This window comes from Triturus cristatus, chromosome 1_2 (genome assembly GCF_964204655.1).
Source record: "Triturus cristatus chromosome 1_2, aTriCri1.1, whole genome shotgun sequence".
Taxonomy (NCBI): domain Eukaryota; kingdom Metazoa; phylum Chordata; class Amphibia; order Caudata; family Salamandridae; genus Triturus; species Triturus cristatus.
Window position 1 is genome coordinate 972,821,100 of NC_140580.1, and position 25,591 is coordinate 972,846,690.

General features: G+C 44.9%; 1 protein-coding gene across 2 annotated transcripts in view; it reads left to right on the forward strand.

Moving 5' to 3' along the window:
* DPH7 (diphthamide biosynthesis 7) overlaps window positions 1-25,591 on the forward strand; it is a 118,338-nt gene that overhangs the window by 10,105 nt on the left and 82,642 nt on the right. For both annotated transcript variants that reach the window (XM_085610500.1, XM_085610508.1), the window contains exons 3-4: window positions 4,453-4,592; window positions 11,620-11,707. In XM_085610500.1, the coding sequence (XP_085466626.1) occupies window positions 4,453-4,592; window positions 11,620-11,707 (228 nt within the window). The remainder of the gene's footprint in view (window positions 1-4,452; window positions 4,593-11,619; window positions 11,708-25,591) is intronic.

The following is a 25,591-nucleotide window of genomic DNA, read 5'->3' on the forward strand; positions in this document are numbered from 1 at the left end:
AAGCTTGTAGAAGATTCTTGGCTGTGCGTCTTTGCATGTGGTGAGCTTTCTGTCACAGCCAACCTTTCACTGGTGCGTTGTCCTGCGCTGCACTGCTTATAAAGGGTTTGTGAAGCTTTTGTATACATTCTTGTCAAAGAGCAGAGCTGCAGTGATTAAACCAGAATCTAAAGATTGAAGAAACAAAGCTACTTATACCCCTTATAGAGGTAAGGTAAATGTTGAAGATCTCTAGAGATAATGGCGAAGATTTCCAAAGAAAAGAAAACTGGCTTAAAACGTCCTATTGCAGAAAAGGAAGCCAAACCTGTTCTTAAAGGAAATCCCTCATGCTGTGCTATCCGTACACAAAAAGGTCATACTAGGGAATCTGAGCATTATTGTGACATTAGATTATCTGTCTGACCAGGTGTTTTTGAAGGTGCTTATCCCTAAATGAACAAGAAGCTTGACATAGTAGGAGTGGTAACACTTAAACAAAATCAAGTCCGTGTAGTCGGAGAATGAGTAGAAAAGGAGAAACTGCAATTCGATTAAGCAAGGACCCTCGTTTTTGGAGGCTGTGATTAGTGTTTGGATAGGATTTCAGATTTGGTTTCACAAATCTTTCATTATGTGGCAAGATATTCTATTACTCCATCGTACTGTTAAAGATGTGGCAGCCATTTGTTGACGCATGGTCTAGCCCTAGTTAGGAGTTACATTTTTTCTGAACATACGGATGTGCTAGGGGTGTTAGTATAGGCCTTAATCTTATATAGAGAACAATATAATTCATCTGATGCTGTATTGGGACATCTACCTAGATCTTTGCTGCTTTGATACACGTTGGTTTAATTTCAATATACATACAAGCCTTATTGCTTCTATTTGACAAATGTTGTTATGTAAAAGGACATTTGTGTTAATTATATAGGGCTGAAGGTAGGTGAAGGAATGTTGACTAACCTGAGTTGGCTCTAGGGTATTATTTGTGTAGAGAGTGGAATATTGACTGAAACGCATTAAAATGAGCTACCTCAACTGATGTCATATCTTGGAGAAAGAGTAATATTTGAGAGTCAGATTGAATCAACAATTTTCACTTTGTCTTTACAGAAATTAGTGGGATTAGTTGGGGCTAACTAGAGAACAGCAACACAGCATCTGCCTATTTTAGAATAGGGTTTAGCCTTATTGGTAATTATGCACCACCAGCTGGTTTTAATTCAAGAATGTGCATGCATGAATAGCCGCCTTCTTTTAGAACCATGAAAAGCCAGCTCTTGGAAACTTTAAAACCTTTATAAAGTTTGTGTGATCTTTCTGTCTTTGCCATGCAAACCTCAGAATGCACCTGAAGGAAGTGACACAATTAGGGCCACCCGGGTCACTCGCGACCACCTCTCAGCCTTGCATACAAATGAAGAGTAGGTCAGACAGTAGAGAATACAAACCAAGTATATTTATTCAGGTACACTCGAGCGGAGTCCAGTCTGACCAGCCTCCTGGGATTGCTGCAGAGGGACTGACTTCAGCAAGCATGGTGATACATTATGTACAACTCAGAACCAATAAAGACACACCCTGACTAGAAATTTCCAGTTGGAAGCAGTTGAACAAAGAAGGTACAGAAGGATGAGTTTCGATCCAGAGACCGATCACACATTATCTTAATGCCAAGGTCGATCTACCTGTGCCCGCCACTCTAAACGTGGGAGCAGGCCTATCTAGTGGGAAAGGTATGCACTAATAAGAAAAGTGTATTCATTAGTACAGCATGGCTCAACCTTGGAGAAACGGAAACTAATGCAGCTACTTTCAGAAGGGGCAGGGAGAGAAATTGGTTCCGATCATGACTCAAAATGGCAGCCAAACATAAAATGGTACCGCAAATGCTAATTTAAGGCACACGATACATAAACAGCACAGCTAAAACATTTTATTCCAACACACCCTAATCTGTAATCTTCTTGGCCAGTGTGCATTTGGATGATGACTATGGAACTTTCACCCTTTTGAGTAGACTTTTCAAAGTTTGACCAAAAATAATGATAGGCAGGGTAGATGCAGGTTCAAACGATAAATGACATGGGTTGTTCCAGGATTATATTTTTAATGCAAGAGTGTAGATCCCTTCTACTAGCAGATCCTGCAAAGGATGGATACTAGAATTATTTGGAAGGGACTGCGGGTCATTTGGAAATTGTTCTTTACCTTCAGAAGCGTAGCACTTACATGACCTGTTGTTGAGACCGAGAACTCGGGAGTAAAGCAGTTGATTTCTGAATTTCATTTTGTAAATTGAGAATTTAAAATAGTGTTCTTTTTGGTACCCTGGAGTCATCTTCTGCTCTTCCGTGATTTCCCACGTTTGTTAGATTTCTAGATCAAGAAACCTCTCTCTGACTGTCACCTCTAATCTGAAGTTTCCAGTAAACATTGAATGTAAATCTAGTACTTTGGAATCAAGCCTATTTTTGCTCGAAAAGTAGTCTTTTACATATCTCTTGGTGGTGTTGGAGGTAAGAAAAGGTTATTCTTCACACAAGGCCACTATTAAACCTTCATAATTATAGACTTGAGGTTGTGTAAATGGATTAGATTACTGCTGTAGTAACCCTGCAAGTGGGAGAGGCAACAGCCTTCCTCAGTGTTAGGGACACAGGTCACAAGAATAGAATGCAGAAGGTGATCGAATGTTTGGATGACCAGTGAGTGGATGTAGAAAAAATATTTATTGTTTAGGACAGACCATCTCCTGCAAACTCCTAAGAGCTTCAGTATATATAACTGCCCTGGTACTGCTACCATTTACAGTAGTCACAATCCTTTTTGGTTCACTGTCCGATTATGGAACTCATTGCATAAAATGTATGTCATCTGGCCGATGGGTTTGAAACACAGGAAACTCTCGTCCTTTCAGAGGCACAGAAGTTCTATAAAAGGCCTTTTCAGTTGAGCTGTAGTATGGTCTTTCCGATGTAAGCAAGGTTGAGACACATGTGCCCGTTTGTTATCAACAAAACATAGATCCCTCCAGTCGCTTACTCCTCCCTCAGTCCCAGCATTCTGGTGGTAAGCATGGTGCCAAAATCATCAGATCAGTGGATCTTGGTGACTGTGGATCAGTCAAAAAAAGGGTAATTCTGAAAAAATATGCATGTCTAACCTCTGAAGGGGAGCATACATCAGAGGGCTCACTCACTCCGGTACAAAAAGTAATGCGTGTTTTGCTTATAAAATGCATTTCCCAGGTAGTATAATTATGAAAGCAAAGTGACAGAATTTGCCATTCTACACATGTGTATGATAAAAGTTAAGATATTTGCTTTTACTGAAAATATCTCTTACCTTACACCAATGAGGCCACATGGTGACTTCACCATTTCTTTTTTAACATCCATTTGAGAGCAGCATATAGGCGATTCCTGCTTATTGCAGTGGGCGCCCAATGTGGTGTTTCTGTTCCTATCAAGATAGGCGCCCAGAATGTTCCTTTAACACTGTGCTTTGGGAGCTGTTCAGATAAAGTGTCTAGAGTACCACATTTGCCTGAATGATTGGCTAGTCCTGTACCTTTGTAGAGCAGAGATTATGGTACCACTTCAAATTTCTCGCCAACTTTCCTTCTTACAAGTGTATACCGTTCGCTGAGAACACGATACAGACACATCCGTGGAACTCGCACTCTGTCCCCAACATCCAGCCCAACTCCAGCCCATACTCCTGAACACTGAAGTTATGGGCCTCCAGATATTCTGTGAATATGCCAGTGATTTCTTGACAATATTTTGTTTGCTTTGGATGTATCTTCTCCATAATGCTGCCACACAAAACCAACAATATGTCCGGTGTACATCTCCAGTAACCAGCTGAATAACATCTTCTCTAAACAAAGGTAACACGAACCCTTACATACATGCACCTTCATGTCTCCCTGTGCCAGGCGACTCTCCTCAGTGTCACACTGGTGGCAGCAATGCACTAGATATTTGACAAAGACAAAAAGTCTGTACAGAGTAACCAATTCAAAGTAAAATGCTCCACATTTGTAAGTGCTTGTAAGTAACCAGCACAAGTCAAACTGAATCCTTTCTAGGCCATTCAGATGTAACCAACTGCTTACAGGTTGTCTCTGTTAATTGGTTCCAAGCAGCTTTCCCAGTTGTGAGGCCAGAAAGTGATGCCACTGGTTGTACAATAAGATGAGCTGAAGCTTCAGAGTATTTACAGTAGTCCATAGGAGACTGACTTAAGTGTAGAGTTCCTAGTCCTTAATATCCACCAGGCTATGTCCAGACAAATCTTGGTCCCATTATTTGCAGATGGTTTGACAGGTGCATGACTAGGATATGGCTCAGTGAGAGATGCGGCTTTAGCATGTTTGTTAGCTTTTTATTGAGTATGAAAACTTGGAGCTGACATGTAACAGACCAACAGTCCCTAATTTGTTTAATGTCATTTCTGCAGAGTGGAGAGAATGATGGGTTTGATGAACCTCACACAAGGTTGGGGCGTCTCTACATCTATCACTTCACACAAGACCAGATGTTCATGCCACTGAAGGAGCTACAGAGGATCGAAACAGCAGCGATTTTAGACATCAAATGGTAAGGCATGGACTAGTGATTGTTTTGCAGTGTGCACTCAAGCTGGTCAGTGGTGTCAGTTATTTTAACTAGCCAAACCTAGTCCAAAAGTCCTTTAAAACTAGCCTTAATTAGCCCAACCAATGTTATGGTTTGAATGGAGGAAAAAGGAAATGTTATAAAGTGTTGTACATTTTAAATGCAAATGTAGAAATGAAACGTCAAACCTTCACTCTGTCCCCCTGTTACAGGACTAGTTTTGATTTTGAGCGCATAATCTTTTTGTGTATTTTTACATATGTCCTGAATTAAATTAAAGGCTTTCAACCCTTCTCAAATGGACATGTGATGGCACAAGTAAAGAAGGAAGACTGGCATTCCAACTAAAGGTGCAGGAATATCAATAACTGCATAGAGTGATGTCACTTCATACAGTAATCTGACATGTCCAATGGTTCATGTTGCTCAGTGCTTGCTCTGCAAGTCAGTGGAAGGAGCAGGTGACAGTGTGTGACACCACCTCACATCCTCCCCTTCGTGCAGCCCTGCCTCATTGGTCTCTGTAGTGTTTCTTCTCCTCCCTCACCTCCAGCAAGCCCTCCTGGTTGTGCATACTTTCCGATCTCTCATTTATACTCTATCCTCTCTTGCCCTTCTAGGCCGTCCTCGCCCTTTCCTGCTTCTGAGGATCTATCTCCTCTCCATGAGCACCTCTTGTCTTTCCCAGCTCCATCCAAGACCAGTGGGGAGATTAAAAGCTATGTCACTGATTAGAAAACCTCTAGTTCGATTTGTTTTGTTGTTTTTTTTTCTCTCCTTGCCTGACAATGTAGGTACCAAAGTAAAAGTACACATTTGTAAAATTAACACTGCTTGCTCCTTTACCAACAATCAAATCATATTAAAAATAGTTTATGGAATTTGATCCCTACTCAGAGATGTACATCCAAATACTTTCTGTTTGCCTGTTAAAACAATAGGTTTATCTTCAAGATAGGCGTGCAATAGGATTACATGATGGAAGAGAAACCCTGCCAATGATTGTTTGTCTCTTGAATTTCTGGACTACACATTTGAGTTTAACATAGTCTCTGTGGTTGCAAACCCCTCCCTGAAACAACAAAACTCTGATTTGAAAATGGGCACACTACTCTGACCTTCTACACTATAAATCTGCCTTTCAAACGCAAGTATCTCTTCAAAAGAAAGGGGGTTTACCCAATTAACCCTCTGGGTAAATAAACAGAATTATATAAAAAATATTAATGCTTTGGGATAGATCCAATATACAATTATATGAAGAGATAGTTTAATTATCTCTTCCTAAGCGTCTTATTCTTTTTGAAAAATCTATATTTATATTTCCATCAAAAGTAATCCAGCAAAAAATGTGTACCGACTTGTGTGAATCAAAGTTTTTTCTATTTATTATACATTTTACATAACATGTATGTCTTTTTTTATAATATACATATATACACACATTTATGCCACAAACACTTTATGTATACTATTTACATTTTACACTTTTCTCCTTGCCCTACTAATCAATAAGGATGCTCTCAATACTTTTTCACACCAGCATTCCTTTACAACGAAGACCACTCTTTTCAAGAAACTCAAAGGTCTATTTCTTCCACCTTACACTTATTGAGTATTCTTTATCTATTTGATCATATTTAAATTCTTATGGGTGTCTTCAATTTAACTGTCAACACGTTTCAGCCTCAATATTTTCAGGCCTCTTCAGGACTAGGGCAGTTGAATGTGTAATTTCATAATTCAACTTAGTGGAGGGCGGTGTAACCAATACCAACACAGTATCTATGGAACTTGTTTTTCGAAATTCTTTGGGGCCACTTCTCATTCTCTTCACTTTCCACTTTATCTCTTATGTTTGTTTGTATCTTTAAATCGATCTCAATACCGTTTACTCCACTTCTATAACCGGCCAATTCCTTTTGGCATCGTCACTACTGTGTCTCTATAATCGGGACTCGTCTTCTTCCGTCCTTTAACCGCGTACTCCACTCGTACCTCCAAACGCAAGTAGGCAAGATCTGGTAAGTTTATTTCAGGTCTGCCTTTTCCGGCATTTTGGCTTGGGAATAGACATGCGGGATGGAATAAACATGCAGGACCATTAGTTATGATTTTGCGCGGAATGGTGGGAGATTTTAAGAAGAATCGTGCAAACAAATTGGCCTGATATTGGAAATGCAAAAATTTAGGTTGAATTGAAAATTTGCTGTATTGAGGGCAGCACAATAGTGATGTAATGAGCTGCATACAAAGGAAAGTCTTGAAATAGCCATTGTATGGATGCAAACACATTTAAAATATTCGGTCGTTGAGAAGAAATATCTGGTTGTGCGGATTGAGTTTTCTATGAGGTTTCAATTTTAAAACCATCCCGCCCAGAAGCCTTTGTAGGAATCCTGTGCGAGCCATAGGTTTGATAGAATATATAGATGGTTTATTCAAAAGTAGGCACAATTCCTTCTGGGTAGAATTTGTGTTGGGTGTTCAGAATTATGCCATAAACTGTTTGTTGTTTTGGTGTTCAGAATTATGCCATAAACTGTTTGTATTGTAAAGAAAGCCTAAGTATTTAATAAATTGAAAAAATTCACATTCGAAATGTTTGCAATTTCAGCTGCAAAAATAAATCTGTTGTAATTCAGCAGAACAACATTTTCCATAACGCATTGGAGGAGAACTGATGTAACGTATTAGTGCGTGAATCATACCCTGTGATATATTAGTAAAGGTCTTTCTGAGCAGGAAGGAAGTCAAATTTTGTTGTACGAACATGTGAGATGCATCATACTTTATTTGGTACTTAAAAGCAATAGTTCATAATCAGCATGAAACCACCATTGATAGAAATGCAATTGCAAATCGTTGAAGACCTGAAACTGTTGATGGGAGATTTGGGGTATTTGTTGTGCAAGAACTTAACTTCCTAAAGTAATTTGAAAATGTGGTTTTAGCTATTTGAAAGTGAATACGGGCAAGGAGTTTGTGGATATCAAACAGTGGTGGCTGTGAAAGTGGCAATACTGAAAAATTCACCATGGTGTCTGGCGAAGGTGTAGGAGTAAATGTGCACATTGGAACAAATAGGAATTGGTAGATTGGAGGGTTCTGATTCTGTAGCAAAGTAAATAATTTCTGCTTGGAGTAGCATTGTTTAAGTGAGCGGAGAGTCATCCAGTGGCAAATGCCTGTGAGGCAGTTCAAGAGTTTGTTTTAGAGAAGAAAATGTGTGTTGTATTGACATGTACATGATTTGAGAAGCCAAATGACAGGATAATATCTCCTTGAATTCTTTTGTAAAGAGTGCAGACTAGAGTACACAGACTGAACTTTGAGAAACCCCAACTGGCAGAGGAATGCAAATTTAGGTTAATGGACACCAAGAGAGATGGCTTAAAGGAGAAAACCAGTTGATTGCTTGGTTAATTATCCTTAGTGTGGTTAGTGTAGCAATAGTAGTTTGATTGATAGTATAAAAAGTGGCCAAGAGGTCAAGAAGCTTTAGTATGCATGGCAGTTTCTTATGTTGTGGAGATTTGGTGACGTTGGACACTTGATAAAGTGCAGTTTCATTGGAAGGTAGCTTATAAAGCCAGATTAGAATGAGTTAATTAAGATATAGGAAGTAAGACATGCGGGGAGGTGATTAAAAGCAAGGCAATCCTTGGCTGGGTCAGCGGTGGGTTTCTTCAATTAGGGCAGAGCAATAGCTGATGTAAAGAATTGATGGCAAGAATGTAAGTCAGCTAATAGTTGAAGAGTGCTATCATACAGGATAGGGTGCGTGATAAGGGCTAGAAATTTGGTTTATGGACTGTAAAGGTTGTATGTTGCGGAAGAGTGATGGGCATTATTTCTTAAGGTATGTCAGGCGGGGGCAGTTATTTTGGAGACTTGAGTGGGTGGTAAGTTTGACTGCAGAGGAGGGTTGTTTTGTGACTTGAGTGTAGGATGTATCTAATGTACATAATTGAGGGAGCTCATGAACATATGGGCAAACTTACACGTGCTTTGCTTGATGTTGAACTGTTGCCTGAGCTCATATAATGTGTTATAACCCTGTAGATTGAATTGTCACTAATCTTTCGTTTTCTAGTTGTGTTTATTGAACTACAAATAAAGCTTTAAAATATGTATTTTCTTTATAAGGGAATTATTTTGGGCAGTTTATAGAGCTGCAAAGAATAAATTGGAGCTGAAATATAGTAGGCGAGATGGACTTGGACATTTCAGTGATTTTGACAAAATGACTCTTCTCCAAAGTCCTAGGCCATCAGAATTACTTAATGATCTTCTTGGCAAACGTTGAGAGCTCCCAGTTATAGTGGGGGTACTCTTATTTATCTTGGTGGGGTGTACAGTTCCTATATGAGTTTGTGTGAGTATAGGTGGTTTCGACATTAGTCTGCTTAAGGGCTGTGAGTGAAATTATTCTGTATGTCCCGGGGACAGTTTGTTACTGCATGTGGTCTAAGTGTGAGATCTCTACTTAGACCAGTGTGGGGACACAGGTTAAAAGATGGCCTACACGCACTTCAGAAGTATGTCCCGAGACCTAGGCTTACAGCAACTGCTATCTCTGTTAATACCAATGCTGCCCATACTATGTTATTGGGGGTGCATAACTAAGAAAAATCAAAGAAGAAATGCACAACTCTTCATATAAATCACCAGTACAGAAGTCTGCCATGACTTATGATTTCCTATAACTTATAGCCTGTAAAAGCGCATAGGGGAGGTTGTTGAAGTTAAAAAGCAAACCATATTTGCAAATGGTGAATAAATTACACCTTTCTTGATCCAGAAACATGCCTTAAAGTTCCCTTACACAGTATTTCTTTTATCACTTATTCACTGGTTGGAAGCACAGCTATTTATATTGATTGTAAACTGGGCTTGCTTGAACAGTAATACATCACTGCCCTTTAAGAAAATCTTTTTGTAGGCTACTTGAAGGATGCTTTTTAGACATCCTACTTAATAATGGTGTAATATTCCAAGTTGCAGATGCCTCTGTTTTTGCGACCAACTTTTTGAATGAACATTGCCTCATTCCTGACCACTTTAAGACCAGAGGGTTTTTTTTTTCCCGTGAAATTTATAGTGTAACACAGCTGTTTGCCCACAACCCGGAGGCCAGAAGCATTTAACCAATATCGGCATTACCCTCAGGACACAGCTTGTATGCCTGCAACCCAGCGGGCCGGCAGCGATGTATCGATCACATATTACATGTTCCGCTATGTTCACTTGTTATCCCATTACAACTTGTGACGTAGGGTTGTGCTTACTAATATTAGACAGAACAAAAACTCCCTCCTCTCTCCCCGCCCCATCTGCCTTACCCAAATTATCTGTAATGTCACCCCGCATGTCGTGTGGTGTATGTGGTTGTCGTGGTCGGACAGGCCCGCATCCCTCTCTATGGCTCTGGCCTCAAACTGCTCTCCCCTTGCGTCCCCTCACATGATACTGCAACCCTAGGAATTTATCAATGACCTCATTTTATAGCAATACCACCAATGCTTTGCCGCTTAGCCCCTTTGAAGGTCTGAGCCCCCCGCGTCCAACCAGGCCACAAATGGTTTCCAAATATCCGCCTGTCTGGATCTGCTAGGCATTAATTCCCAATAGTGTGACAGTTGGTCTTTACAATAAACCACAGTGTTCACCCATGCAGCTATTGTAGGGGGCTGCTGCTTCTTCCAGTGGATTGCCACCTGCCTCTTAGCCAGTAGCAACAGCACAGCCGTGAGCTTTCGAGAGCTCTTTGGGACCTCAAAAACAAAGCCCAGAAGCGCCGTCAGTGGAGTGGCCTGTACCTGATGCTTCGGGATTTGTCGAATGTACCCCACTACTGCCTCCCAAAACTTCCCTATCGGTCCGCACTCCCACGCCAAGTGTGAGAATGTGGGGCCAGGAGCCCCACATCTCCAACATCTCGTGTCCGGATGTATGCCCATGCGATGCAGCTGGGAGGGCGTTCGATATAGTCTGTATAAAAAGTTAAAGTGGATTAGCCGCAGTCTGTAATTGGGTGAGAGATGTTGCAATTGTGAGCAGCAGTACTGCCATTGTTTGTCCGTGATGACAATGTTAGAATCTTTCTCCCACTCCGCCCTGGCCGTGCATTCTATTACCGGCGATTCTTTTTGCGTTATACTGTAGATGCGCCTGATCAATTTGCGAGGAGAGGGATTAGCCAGCACATTTTCTAGCGCAGGTAATGCAGGAGGCGCCTGCGGGAAGGACACATATCTAGCACGGCATGCAGCCCTAATCTGATAGTACAGAAGCGTGTCTGATGCCGTGGGTGTTTGAAAATTGCACATCTTTTGTAATGTCAGGAATGTATCGTCTGGAAATAGATCCCCACCCTTCACCAATGCATGCGCCGTGGCTCTTAGTGTGACTGCTTTATCCATTAGTGGAGTTAGCAGCGGGTTACCCCCCAGTAGCATAGATGGTGCGTATAGTTCCTCAAGATGGGCCCTCTTAGCAATCCCTCTCTATGCCCATCTCATGGTTTCTACCGTGTCAATTTCTAAATGAGGCCTTTTATAAGGCTGATAGATCGCTGTGTTCAGCGGAATGGGAGCCACTCTGTCCATTTCTACCGCTACATGGGGTTGAAAGGGCGTAGGGTGCTGCCAGAAATGCAAATATTGTGCCTGAGCGCTATAGGCATAAAGTTCGAAATCAGGAGCCCCCACACCTCCCTGGGCGAAGGGCAGTGTCAGCAGCTTCCAGGATACTCTGGGCTGCTTACCCGCCCATACCAAGTCTAGGATGTGAGATCTCAGTTTCCTGAAAAAATGTGTATTTAGCGGCATCGGGATGTTTACGAACAGGTACAGGAGCTTGGGTAGTATCACCATTTTAATGATGGCTATTCGACCCATCAAGGACAGCGGTGGGTGTCTCTTTAAGACCAGAGGTTGATTAAAAAGGATAACACAGTGTAGCCCCTAACCATATAAATACTAACTATTAATGTTTTTCCTTTTAGGTGCCATGTTCCAATATTGGAATGTCCAACATTGGGTTTTGCAAATGCCAAGGGAGCTGTTGAACTATGCCGCCTCAGTGGAAGTGAGGTAAACCTTAACATTACCTTAATATATAGGTAACCATTGTTGCTTTATTGAAAATGCATTTGGCAGCATTCAATTGTGCACTTACCAGTAGCAGTTTGTGGGAATGGAAAACGTGTTTATTCTGTTAAGAAAAAAGAAAGAAAAAAACAGCCTGACGCCTGTATATAAAACCTAGGTTCATGAAAGAGAAAGTGGATTTCTGTACCTGTGTTGTGTATTCTTTCGTAAAGGGAAGTTCCATCTAACATTTGCTTTTGGGACATTGGATGATTCTTTTCCAGTGAAGCTTGTGTTCTTTTTTTTCATACTTTACCAGATAAAAAGTAACACCTGCCAACCACCTTCTTTCTCATTCCTTGCTAGTCTCCGACATGTTACTTTGTCACAGAAGATGCTAAGGAGCTTGATCCAAGTAGTTGTTCTCTCAAGAATTCCCTTCCTGCCCCATGCTAGGTTCGGTGCCTTTGTATGTACATGTTTTGATGGTCTTGTTGACATTTCTAGTTCTCAACATATTGCCCTCAGAGGCCTGGTTTGTGGGGTCACCTCTTCCACTGGGGTTGTTTTCATCAAATTATTGTGATACATTTTACAAGTCAACTGACCAACATGAGCAGAAAAGACACACATGCTGTGACTCACATATTTGCCACGCTTTACCCGGAAATTATGTGTATTGAGCAATGTCCATTCCTGTCACAAATTGCAAGATTATGTTTATTAGTAAGTTCCCAAAAGGTGAGCTTACATAAGAAATCCACACTACGTATATTTAAAAGGCTTTATTAAATGTTAAATCTCACTTCTAGTGCAGATTGCATGAATGCATGTTTTTGTAGGAATAAAGGTAATGATGAAATGCATTAATGAGATACATGGGAGTACGAGGACAAATGTAACCCACCAGATAGTGATTAAGTCAGATCATTGATGGAACCAATTTGTAGCTCCTCCCTTCCTATCCTCGAGCCAATGTCTAGATTAGTGCACAAATGCTATATAAAGAGTTTCCTAGATGGCCTATTAACAAACCCACACCTTTCGCTCAAACCTTTTGATGTTTCTTCTTCTGGAGTGAGTGAGGTCAGTTTCTGTCTTTGTTTTTTGCTGTACTAACTTGGAGAATGCATTAAATGGCACCAAACCGTGCCTGTATGTGACCTTCAAGCATATTGTTTGCAGCTTTTATTCTCCCTCTTTATCGTACAACTTGTAAACTGTTTCGCAGCATTGTTATGAGAAAAACAGCTCTTGTGATTTGTGATATAACTTGAGAAAAAGAAACGTGGATTTCCCCTGCACATTTGTCTAAATGTACTGTGCTTTAAAATTCACTCAGTTGACACACAACATTAGCTATTGATGCACTCCCGACCAATATCAAAGCATCACACTATGTAATGAATACTAGTAGTGAAATAAAGAGCAAAACGTGTTTATAAATAAATGCAAGAAGGGCTCAAAAGCAGGAAAAATGTGAATTGCATGGAAATCTGTTCTCCAGGATCTCATCTTTATTAACTACTTTGGCTGTATCTAGGGTAATGTCCTTCCCTTAAGAGTTCCGGACACCATGCTGAAATAATATATAAAGTCCACAGGCATTCAGGCAGAGGACTCCCATTTCTCTGTGACTTTGAGTAAGTCATCCATAAATGAGATTAGAACTCATTGAATGCTACGTATAGATCAGAATCCTGGGCGTAAACCACTGAGGATGTTGTGAATTGTTAGGGGATACAGACCTGTGCTGCTGCTGTTTTTATGAGTTTTGCAGAGAATGTGAGATTGATACCGGTCAGTAGATTGCTTGTATCGTTTGCAACAATATAGGCTATTTTAAGACCAGGATGATATCAGTGATGATTGAAGAGGGTATGTGATGGGAATTAATGCTAGGCAGACACATTTTAATGTTTTCCTCATGGTTGTTAATAGAGAGGGTTTGTGTGGTCATCGGTAACATTTGATTCCTTTGACTATTAGACCTGTGTGTGTTGAGAGAGCCTCTGGTTACATTTCGGTTTGGGGAATTCTTCAGCAATGCAGATTTGTTTTGCTTCACTGGGTCTGGTGCTTCTCTTTTTAGTAACAGAATAGGTGGTTCATGATGGAGTGTCAAGTGAGACAATACGTGGTATTTCGTTTTTAATTTGGTACGGGTTTGCTGAACAAGGAAGTAGTGTGCTTCTGTTGGAGTGTATATTTGTCCACTTTCCTGTAATGGTGTTACATCTCCCTTCTTTCCACAGAACTTTGCAACTGCTAGTGCTTAATCAGGTTTCTTAAGTGCTTGCTCAATCCACTATAATCTAGCTTTTGCACACTGCATTCCACAGAAACGTGCCTCATGCAGGTCTCAAAATGTCCCACCTGTACCTACTGTAACAGACTGCTATTCCTCCTCAACTTTTAGTAGCTATTGACAATGACGGCCCTACTAGGCATCACAATTGAAGCCTTGTAAAGCTTCTCCTACTTTCACTCTAACTGCCTCTTTGCTGGTTCTTGGGGCTTCACTGCTGACTCTTCTCTTGGACAGCATCCCACAAGCCTGTCTTTTGATCTCATCTTTACATCACTACATATTCACTTTCTTTGCCTTCAATTTTTTTCAATAATACTCCGATGATGTGCAAATGTTCTTTCCCTCTCTGGCTCTCACTCCCATACTGTTTAGCGTGTCAGATTATTTTTCAGCCGTCAGACACTATGGCCCTTTCCTCACTCCTATTTAACTCCTCAAAAACAGAAAAAGTCTACTTCCTACACCATTTTCACAAATACTTTTTGTTCCCACACCCTTTCCCACCTGATATAGACTACTGCTTTAGCCTCCTAACAGTTGACACATCAGCCCTGAACGGAATTATCAGTTTTGATACCAAAATAATATTCAACCTGTCCTGCTACCATTTAGAATCTCTTTTTTCCAAATATCATGCCCACTTTGCATTATTCAGCCATGTGCTCAAACGCATACATGACATGGCTCATTATTATCTATCCGTTTTAGCGCCCATAGCCGTAAATTCTCCAGGAGCAGGCTGGCGTAGAATTTAGCTTCATTGTCAAGAAGTGCAATTATTCTGTAATTGCTCGGGATTTGATCTGGTGCCCCCTTTGCAAATGAGTTTTATAATGTCCCCACGTCATTATTCTGGTATTGTTGAGCTTCTCAGGCAGTGGTCAAAGAGTGAAGAGAGACTACCTGCCCAAAACATGATGTCCTGTTTAAAGAGGGCCTGGGGGAGGCCATTGGACCCGGGAGCCCCATCCGCCCTTTCCTTGGAAATTACGTGGTCCAGACATATCCACGGCAGAACAGAGCAAACAATCCTGATTTTGAGACTGGGTGGGGTGACTATTGCCCCTGAGCTTTGGTCGCACCCGTCCGAAGTACTGTCTGGACCCTCATTTGGCAAAAATGTTGGGAATCTAAAAGTCCCATTTAGCCTCATGTTCACCAAGACCCAAAAGTTCCTCTAATTGGGTTTTGTATTCTTGCATAGGATAGTCACCCAGAAGTGGTGTAAATGTCTGTTTACTGCAAAAATTGCCAGTCTGAAGGTTTTCTGCACTAGCTTGAATGTGTCGATTAGCTACTGTGATCCGGGGTTATTTTGAACGCCCGTCAAGGCCTTATTAGAGGCTTCCTTTATTCGCTGAATCGTTGTTGAGACAATAGCTAGCTTGGCGTGGACCATGCAGTCGGACTGATCATAGAAATTCTGCCAGGAGCGGGTGATAAGACTTGTCCATTCAATGATCGGTGAAACTGCACCTAGGCCCACCTCAGTGGGTTTTGTAGATTCAGCCTTGATGTTGCCACTAATGATGCTGCTCCATTTGAGGCACTAAAGGTTCTCGGTCTTTATACCTTTAGACTAAATACTGGCTGCAGTATAAGACAAGTTGGATTTTTTTATGGTGACCTGGAAACAGTGATGTCTCACGGTACGCGGAACAATGCAGTAGTTTTCTACTAAGGGTAGCATTTCCGTGTTACATTTGGTATAATTGAGAGGGGATTTTTCCATTGGTTCTTGACCAGTTAGGTGGGGTATCTTTTGAAAACTGACCATTCAGTACTTTGAAGCCCAGACAGTTGAGTTGTGAAACCCGGAGGTCTCCTAGTGTGCTACATAAGCAGCCCCTCGGCCTGGATTGTTCCGCGATGTTCTGGGAGCTCCCTAGTGGGATCCTTATGATGATCTTGAAAGATTTATATTGAAATCCCTCGTTGTCATACAGTCTGCTTGGGGATGATCCCTGATAAAGTCACACAGAATCAGTATAAGGTGATTGAATTTTAACCTCTTATCCCTTGCATTAGGGTTGATGTAGACATTATTCAACAGGAGGGGTGCTGTTTTCTCCTGTTGCTGATTTTGATTCCATGCCGCCAACTCTCTTGGAATGATAATAGATCAATGTTCCCTTGCAGTTTTACTGAGGCCTGTTATCGGACAACTCTACTCGGACCATGTTTCCTACAGGGCTATGATGTCATACCTGTTTAAGAAAGCTGTTGGGTCGGGGGACTGTAATTTCTGTGAGACCAAAGATGTTCCAGGAGCAAACAGATAACTGGAGCGTCTTGGGGCGCAGAAGCGCCAGGCGATTGATTCAGTCAGGGCGTCTAGAGGACAGGACAGGGCTGAAGGCAGCCACTTAAATTGTTTCTTGTGGGATCGGTAGTTGCAACTCTTACCTCGCTGCTGGTTAGAATGGTGGGACCCAGCGCATTTTTTAGAATTGAGAAGGGCTCCTTTCTGGACCGCTCCGTAGATGCCTGGGATTTTGCCAGAGTAGATGGGTAGTCGGTCGCTTTAAGGGGACTGATCTGGCTTCCCCATGCATTAAATGCCTCCAATCTAGATAAAATTGACTGGCAAGCGTGGGTGAAGCAAGGTTGCAAGGGTGACTTCTGAGGTTTTGGAACGCTTGGGGGGGGGGGGGGGGGGGGGTTGGGATTCTTTTGGCACAATGTCACGCGACTCTAGGTCACTCAGCTCGGGGATGGCCTTCAGTAACCTTAGGATATTTACTCTGTTTAAAATGTCATAAGGGCCTCACGACTCGTACTCCGGAATAATCGGCAATTTTGTACTATTTCACAGATGCGAGGGAATTTGCTGTTGATCCTGAGCCGCCTGGGTTGGTATCAGAGGAATCTCCTGGAGTTTCACCTTCGAGTGTCCTGGGGGGGAGGGGGTGCTCAGTGGTATGTGCTGACTCTGACTGATGGATTGAGAGTTGATGGGTCCTTGTAAGGGGGCCCTCTCTGACCTGGATGTGGTCGCTATTAGCCGGGCCTGAGAGCCTGGATTGGTCAATGGGAAAGACTTGGTTTGTCAACGGCCCATGTGCACTTGACCCACGTGCGAGGCCCTTGATGTTGCAGCTTCTGGGCATGCGCCAGGTTCTCTTGACAATTGACTATGTCTATTGATGGAAGGGACTAATGGTGTGTTTTAGTCCGCAGGCGCTTGGCCTTCAGAGCAGGTCGAGAATGGATCGTCATACAGTGACTTATGGGGGCCGCCTTCTGAGCGGTTACGAGGAACGGACCCTGTTCTTTTACTTGCGATCAATGGGAACAGATTACGAGTGACCGATAAGTCTTTAACTGTTTCCGCAGTCTTTTCCTTTCCATCAGTCATCGTGCTGTGGGGGCACGATGACTGGGATCAGTCTGGAGCAGAATTACCAGAAAGTATCTGAATATCAAAGGTGGAGGCCACTGCCTGGAGCGGCAGGGACAAGACCCCTACCTGCTCAACTCTCGAGCATGTTGGTTGAGAGTATGTGTTATTTGGGTGACTGTCAGGACATTCATGGGCCCAGGTGAACTCAGGGGGACTGGTCGCCGGCGGAGCATCTTCAAGTTCCAGATTGGAGCTGATGCACACATTATGAGCATCTGGTTTGGGTGTTGCAGGCTGTGGGGGCTTGTTTGGGGGGAGGTTGCACATGCTGCTTGTTGGCGTTGTCCAGATCCACCAATTAGTTCTTTAATTTCAGACAGGATAGTGTTTTGGAAAAGCGGAAGTGAAAACAGACTTTCTAGAACGGTAGAGCAGCAGCTAATGGACTGCGAGAAGTTTGCAATGGAAATAAGTAAATTCAAAATGTCTTTATTCTTTGTTGTGCTTCACAAGATATGAACCAGCCAACGCGTTTCACCCAAACATGGGCTTCTTCAGGGCTGAAAATGGCATACAGACAAAAGAACACTTTAAGAATGTGCAATCAAGAGAACAATAATTTTATAATGCAAAAAAATAAATTGCCCAATAAAGAAAATTTACATCGTAAAAGGAGAAATTTAATGAAAGTCAAAATCCTGTATTATGTTTTGCTTTCTGTTGTACTGTTAAAAACAGCAATATGGATGAGAATAGAAAATACAGTATGTTTGTTGGTGTTTATTTGATTATGATGTAACTTTTTGGGACTTTTGTTACAATCAAATAGCCTTCTGTATCTGGGATATTCTTTTGATGTTACCTGGCTTGTTTGGAACACATGAGAACAACTATAGTTGTTATAGTGGGATTATTTCTATGTTTGATGTATGGCTAATCCTGTACTATGTTTATGTAAATCGTTGCATTGTGGCGCTGTAACCCAATCGCCACTATATATCGTGAATAGTTGTGATGCTAGTCTTAATATGGCTAAATGTAGTTGTAAAATTGTCCTTGATTCAGGTATTATGTTATAGTACCCTCTTTTGTCACATCTAATGATATACTCTTCACCATACTAAATGCTGTCTGATTTTTATAGTATTTTTATTACCGAATATTATATTAGTATTACTTTCTTACACTTTTGTTCTGTTGCAAAGCACCTATTTGAAAAGTCTTGATGCGCTGGACAAATTCTTGTTTACCAGATCTGGCCCAATTCCTTAGGGCCACTATTCCTGTCTTTTTGGAATATAGGTCTTAGTACTCTTTACACAGTTAGTTTCATGTATTTTTAGATGTTCATTGTTGTAGCCTGTTTTTACCAATACTAATCAAACTCTATGGCTATAACTGTTTTCCTTTTTGCTTTCCTTCTGCTATTTATCGTTATAGATATGCTCCAGTTCATCCGCACTGTTGTGTGGTTCTTTACGAAAGTGAGCATGTGATTTTACTATTTATAAAACGTGCTCTTGGTTTATTCTTCACAGTTCTCGGCTCAGTTATGCATTTCTAATGCCGGGCCATTTTTATATAATACGAGTCAATTAAATATTGAAGTATGGCTTTAATTGCCAGGTTATAATCGCGCATTGCACGCTCTAGCATAAACACGGAAGTGAGGATCGGTCCAATTTACTTCTTACGGTCTATTTCTTTTTCTTTTACGTATTCGGTGCTGAGGAGGACCTCCGGAAGTGTTTCCGGGTTACATTGTGACCGCGCGGTCCAACCACAAACTCTTGTTAATTATTGGTGGCTGTATTTAAACAAACGGCGTGAACATCTCTTTCTCGCTTTTACCACGTGGGTTTAGGGACGCCGACAACGCAAAACGGATCTCTATTTCTACACGTGGCTAATGCCGTGTTTTAAGTAAGTTCTGACGCTTTCATGCTGTGTTGCTGATTTGCTATTTATCGACGTGCCGTGATTTATGGGCACATTTTAGAATGTCCGGTACATGTTGCCTGACTTTTTGTTACTTTTGACACTATTTTACCTAAATCAATCCTTTTTTACATACGCTAGGTTTTGGTATGTCGTTACGTGAACCTGTCTACGAAACTTTCGAAATTCAGCGTTATTGAGCTTTTTTTCTTCACATTGCACGCACTTTTCTACATAAGGTTTATTGAACTGCCGTCTTGTCTTTTCTATTAAATTCCTCACTTCTTTTTGGTTTTCTATTGTGATTGAGGCTGGATCATAACGCACTTATCTATGGAATGATCCAATACCTTTTGTTACTTATTTGATCCCTATTTAAATATCTTTTGGGTTTTTCCGTACACTTATACTTTTTTTTTTCTTGGTTTAACTCCAGTTTCTTTAGTTAGCAACAAAATTCTTGCTGCCTGTGTTTAAATTTTGGCTTTCACTAACTAAACTTGTTATTAAATACTTAATCAGTTTTTGGTTTTTATTTTTTCTTATAGGTTCTAAGAAATTCCTATCCTGTTAGTGGCAATTACCCTGCCAGCAAAACTAAACTCAGTTTGGATAGAACTTTGGAGCAATATCAATTTTCCCCGTTTTTTTGTCTTTTTTTTTTTTTTTTGGTTTTTTGATTTTCAAAAACCTTTATTCAGCATATGATAGGAGTACACAGCCTTATGCCTACAACCACAAGTGGCCGGCAGCGCGTTAGAAGAGGTGAAAGGCATTGGTGTACACAGCGATTTGCCAACAACCCGATACGGGCCGGCCGCGTCACAATGAGCGAACACATTCAATATAATAGCCCGTCCGGGATCGCAGCATTAACAACCGAACAGAACACCCAAACAACCCCCACCCGCCAACCTCACCATGAGAGCAATCTACCTCAAAGTCAACAGTCTGCATCGCCTCCCTAAGTGTCTAAAGTGCAAGAGCTCATGTCTGACCGGGGGGAGAAGTGGGGGCAGGCACATCCGGCAGCAGCGGGTTAGACAGCAAGTATGTCTTCAAGGGACCCCATATGTCCTGGGGCCAGGAGTTCGAGGGCAGGAGGTCAGAGTACAGAGCAAGCTGGTCCTGCCAGAGAATCATTGTCCGTAACCAATCCTTGAATTTCTGCGCCCTCCCCCTGCCCCACCGGCAAGCCACCCTCCATTTGGCGAGAAGGAAACAGACCGAGGCAAACCACCTATAGGCCACGGGAAGCTTCTCAGTGTAACCCAACACGCCCATCAGCGGCGACGGCGGCAGCGGGATCCCCAGCATCTTGCCCACGGCCTCCAAGACCTGCGACCAATACTCGTACAGAGCCGGACAGCTCCAGGCCAAATGCAGTATATCTGCCCCGTCAGCTCGGCACCTGTCACACCTGGCATCCGCCCGCAGCCCAAACCGCTTCAGACGGGTAGGCGTGTAATAGTATCTCTGCACGTATTTGAAGTGCGTTATGCGCAGCCGAGCACTCGCGGACACCCTCTCCGTCTGCGCACAGCAATAGTGCCATTCCTGGTCCGAAATTTCCTGTCCCATATCCTGGGACCAACGATCTCGGGCAGCACCCTGTGGCGCACTGATCTCAGCGTATAGCGATTTATAAAGAATGGAGACCAAGTGGGACGCAGTCTGTGCTCCCAAGAGGAGATGGACCGGAGGGAGCACCGGCGGCTCCTGAGGGTACTCCGGGGTGCAAGCACACATTCACTCCCGCAAGCGTGCATATATATATATATCTCCATAGTATCAGGGGGGGGTTCGTGACATAGCTGCTGGAGGGTGATGAACGTCCCGTTAGGGTAGATGTCACCCCACGTGCTGATCCCTCGCCGTTTTTGAAGTTTATGGAAGATGCCCTCCCGGAGGAGGGACAGCTGGGGGTGGTATACCAGCGGCATCCGGGGGCAGTAGATCACTAGGGCCTGCAGTTTATTCGCGATCCAGCCCCAAGCCCGCACCGTACAGTCTATGGTTGTGGGTTCCCGCGCCCGCGCCGAGACGCGCTGCAGGAGCGCTCCCTCTAACGGGACCGAGTCAGCCAGCCAGTGCTCCACAGCCATGTGGGCCGTGTACTTCGGCCCCTTGAACCAGTAGTGGGCATAGTGCGCCTGAGCACACATATAATACAATTCAAAGTTAGGCAGTTCGAGGCCCCCGTCCGAGTACGGACTGGCCAGGGTGTCCCACCGTATCCGTGGCTGTTTGCCACCCCACACAAGGCGCAATAGAGCCGTGTGTAGCGTCGAAAAGAAAGGGCGGCCCGGGAAGTAAGGTATGTTCAGGAAGAAGTAAAGGAATTTGGGTAATACCACCATCTTGACTAACAAAATTCGGTCCGCAATTGAGAGAGGCAAGGCTATCCATCGAGTGATCGTGTCGGAGAGCGAGTCCATGGCACGCCCATAGTTGGCACGGAGCACCTCCTCTCGGTCCAGGGCGACGTGCACCCCAAGGTATCGGACAGTGTCAGTGCACCACTCCAGCGGAAAGTCCAGCTCAAAGGGGACAACCGCCGGAGTGAGCGGGAGTATTTGAGACTTCGCCCAGTTGATCCGTACGCCAGACAGCCCACCAAAGCGGACGAACTCCCGCAGCAGCGGGTTCAGATGATGTTTCGGGTCCTTGACATAGAGAGAGACATCATCGGCATAAAGTGAGATTAAGATGGGGCGCAGCAGGCACCGCAGCGCCTTGTCCTGATGGTATTGGCGCACCCTCGCAGCCAGCGGCTCCATCGCTAGGGCGAACAGCAGCGGCGAGAGCGGGCAGCCCTGTCTAGTGCCACGCGACAGCAGGAAGGGTCGAGAGATAAGACCGTTGATTTGCACCCTGGCCGCCGGGGCAGCGTAGAGGAGCTGTATCCAAGCCGAGAAGCCCACCGGGAAACCCATGTTGCGCAGGACGGCGTGCAGATATGCCCATTCTATAGAGTCAAACGCCTTAGTGGCGTCCAGAAACACAGCCGCCAGGGGCAGCTGCGGGTCCACCTGCTGCATGATCGAGAAAAGGGTGCGCAGGCTGTGAGACGTAGACCTCCCAGGAATAAATCCCGTTTGGTCTGGCAGGATCAACCCATCCATCAGGAGGTTCAACCGATTGGCTAGCAGCTTGGTAAGTATTTTGCTGTCTACGTTAATAAGGGACAGGGGCCGATACGAGTCACATCTGTCGGGCGGCCTGCCCGGTTTCAGGATTGATATAATTAGGGCTTCTCTCATTGTGGGCGGTAGCCCCTGCGTCTCCAGGGCCTCCGCATAAACCGCCTGCAGGATGGGGCCAAGCAAATCAAAATACTGCTTGTAAAAGTCGCTCGGGAGGCCGTCGGGCCCGGGCGCCGTCCCGGATCGCAAGTGGAAAACAGCCTCTCGCAGCTCGTCAGTGGTGAATGGCTCGCAAAGGAATTTCTCTGCCGATCAGAGAGGTGCCCTAGAGTAATATCACTAAAAAAGGGGGGGAGGTCCACTTCGCTGACGCCTCTGGAGCGGTATAGGTCAGTATAGAAATCAGTGAAGGTCCGCAGAATCGAGTCCCCATCTTTATGAGTGTTGTCCTCCCCATCCCCTACCTCCAGGACGTGGTTGGCATGTCTCGGTATTCGGATGTCCTGTGCCAGGGCCCTGCCAGGCCTGCCGCCCTCTCCGTATCGCCTAGCCTGGGCATATTTCCCCCGGAACCGAATCTCCCTGTCAGCTTCAGCAGTGTATTCCGTCATCAGATCTCAGTTCCCTCCCCGTCGTCCTGCCGCCAGATGTCTGCCTCCAACCTCTTAAGGTCGTCCTCCAGACGGCGGAGCCGGCGACGGATGTCCCGCAGAACCCCGAAGCTCTTGGCTATGCAGACACCCCGTATGGTGACCTTGAATGCTTCCCAAAGGGTACCCACTTGCTGCACTGTCAAAGAAATCAGTTATGTCTTCTCCCAGTTCCGTCTTAAAGACCTCATCTAAGACAGCTTCCGGCGCTAGTCGCCAGTTTCTGGAGCCCGCCAAGGAACCCGGGATAGTCAGGGTAAGGCAGACCGGAGAGTGGTCAGATAAGGTGCGGGCCAGGTGATCGACCGCTCGCACCCAAGTGCAGACCCCCCTAGACCCCAGCCAGTAGTCTAGCCTGGACCATGAGGCATGTATAGTTGAGTGAAAGGTCCCCTCCCTTGTCGCTGCATGCCTATGTCTCCACAAATCCACCAGCCCCTCGCCCTCAAGCAGACCCCGCAGCGCCCCCTGGCTACGCGTATAGTGGTGAGGCAAGTGGGTAGATCGGTCGTTGGCAGGATCGCTGACCGTGTTGAAATCCCCCGCCCAAAGCACATGAGTGGCGCCCACCTCCAAGATCTTCCCCCACACAGCGTTCAGGACATCAGGACTGTCCGTGTTGGGGCCATAATAGCTAACAATGATCACAGAGTGCGACCCCAGAATACCCCACATCATGCAGTATCTGCCTGCGCCATCGCTCCTCATCCCTCCACATCTGAAGGGCGTCCCTCGCTTGACCAGGATGGCCGTACCTCTAGCGTATGTGGAATATGCCGAGAACACCCGGTGAGCAGCCCACTTGTTACCAAAGGCCCGGGGGGCAGCGGGGGATCAGTGTGCGTTTCCTGGAGGGCAGCAATGCTAATGTCATGCCTATCAAGGTAAGAAAGGATCTGTCTCCTCTTTCTGGGATCGCGCAGCCCCCGCACATTCCACGACAGGAGCTTGATCACAGCACTGCGAGGCTCTCCCATAAGGCATAAGGCACTTCAGAGGTGAATGTCGTCCCAGACAGCGGCCATGGCAGGCCAGCCATCCGGGCCCAGTAATGAGTACCGGGCGTAATGTCAGCAAGGTGGCATATCGTATCCCCCCAGACAAGTCGGGGCACTGTACACAGCAGCTAACTCTCAATTCCCGGTGAGGTCGACCCAGCAGTAACCCCTCCACCCACCCCTCCCACAACAGCGCCCCAATCGTGCCGGAATCACAGAACCCTCCCTACTCCCTGATACTCTGAAACATATGCGACCTTCAAACAGGTCAAATCCCGAACTTTTGTAACCTTACAAAACGTGGGAACAGGGGACCGCCCTTAGGGGGGCGCTGGCGTTCCTCTCAAACCCTCGCGTTCCGCCGAGCCGCGGAACCACCTAGGCTTCTCCTGTGGATCGAGGGTGGAGGAGACCCAGGGTGGAGGGTGCCCAACCCAACAAGGAAAGACCCCTGCAAGCTCGCTCCAAGGGTACCCTCAAGTCTGAGCAACCACATCACGAACAATTAAAGGCTGCACACTAGCGCAGCCGCAACCAGTCCAACACAAGTCACACAGTTCGACACCAGGCATAGTCACTTATCTGTCGGAGGCCGCACCGGGACAGGAAACTGCTCCCCTCCGCCACAGGCGCGACGTGCAGCCAGAGCAGCGCCCTCCTCGGACACGAGCAGGCCATCAAAGCATGTCCAAGGGGCCATCCATCCCAGCAGTGCAGCAGTGTGCCAACAACGCTCCTCAGCAAGGGTCGCCGCCACCCGCAGTAGCGAGCCGCATTGGTCAACCGTCCCCCGGGGGAGATCGTGGGCCGGAGCGGGATCCCCCGCTGGGCCGGCCGGGGGAGGCGCGGCGGAGAGAGCCCAGGAACCCCTCCGCCTGCTGTGGATTGGTGCAGAGTATCGTGCGGTCGCGGTGTTTAATCCGTAGCTTAGCTGGGTAGAGCAGGGCGTATTCAATGTTTTCTTTGCGCAACTTTTGCTTCACCTGAATGTATTTCCGCCGCGCCTCCTGCACCACCATGGTGAAGTCGGGATAGATGGAGAATGAGTTGCCCTCGTATTGCAAATCCGGGATGTCGCGGGCCTTCTGCAAGGCGGCATCGTGGTCGCGGTAATTCAGCAGTCTTGCCACGATGGGCCGGGGCGGAGCACCCACCGGGGGCCGAGGACCCAGCGACCTATGCGCGCGTTCCACGATTAGATGCGCCGAGAAGGAGGACGCCCCCAGAGTGGAGGCCAGCAGCCGCTCAACGTAGTCCTCCATGCGCCCCGTGGCCGTGGTCTCCGGGATACCAATCAGGCGAATGTTATTCCTGCGGCTAAGTCTTCATTTTTGGCGGCAATCACTTTTAGCAGCTTGTCCATTTGCGACACCTGAGAGGCCATCACGGCAGAGGCGTCCTCAGTGGCCGAGATCCGTTTCTCCGCCTCCTTGAGCTGTTCCTTGTGTTTGTCCACCTTCAGCACCAAGAAGTCTAGCTGGGAGTTCATAGTGTCTATTTT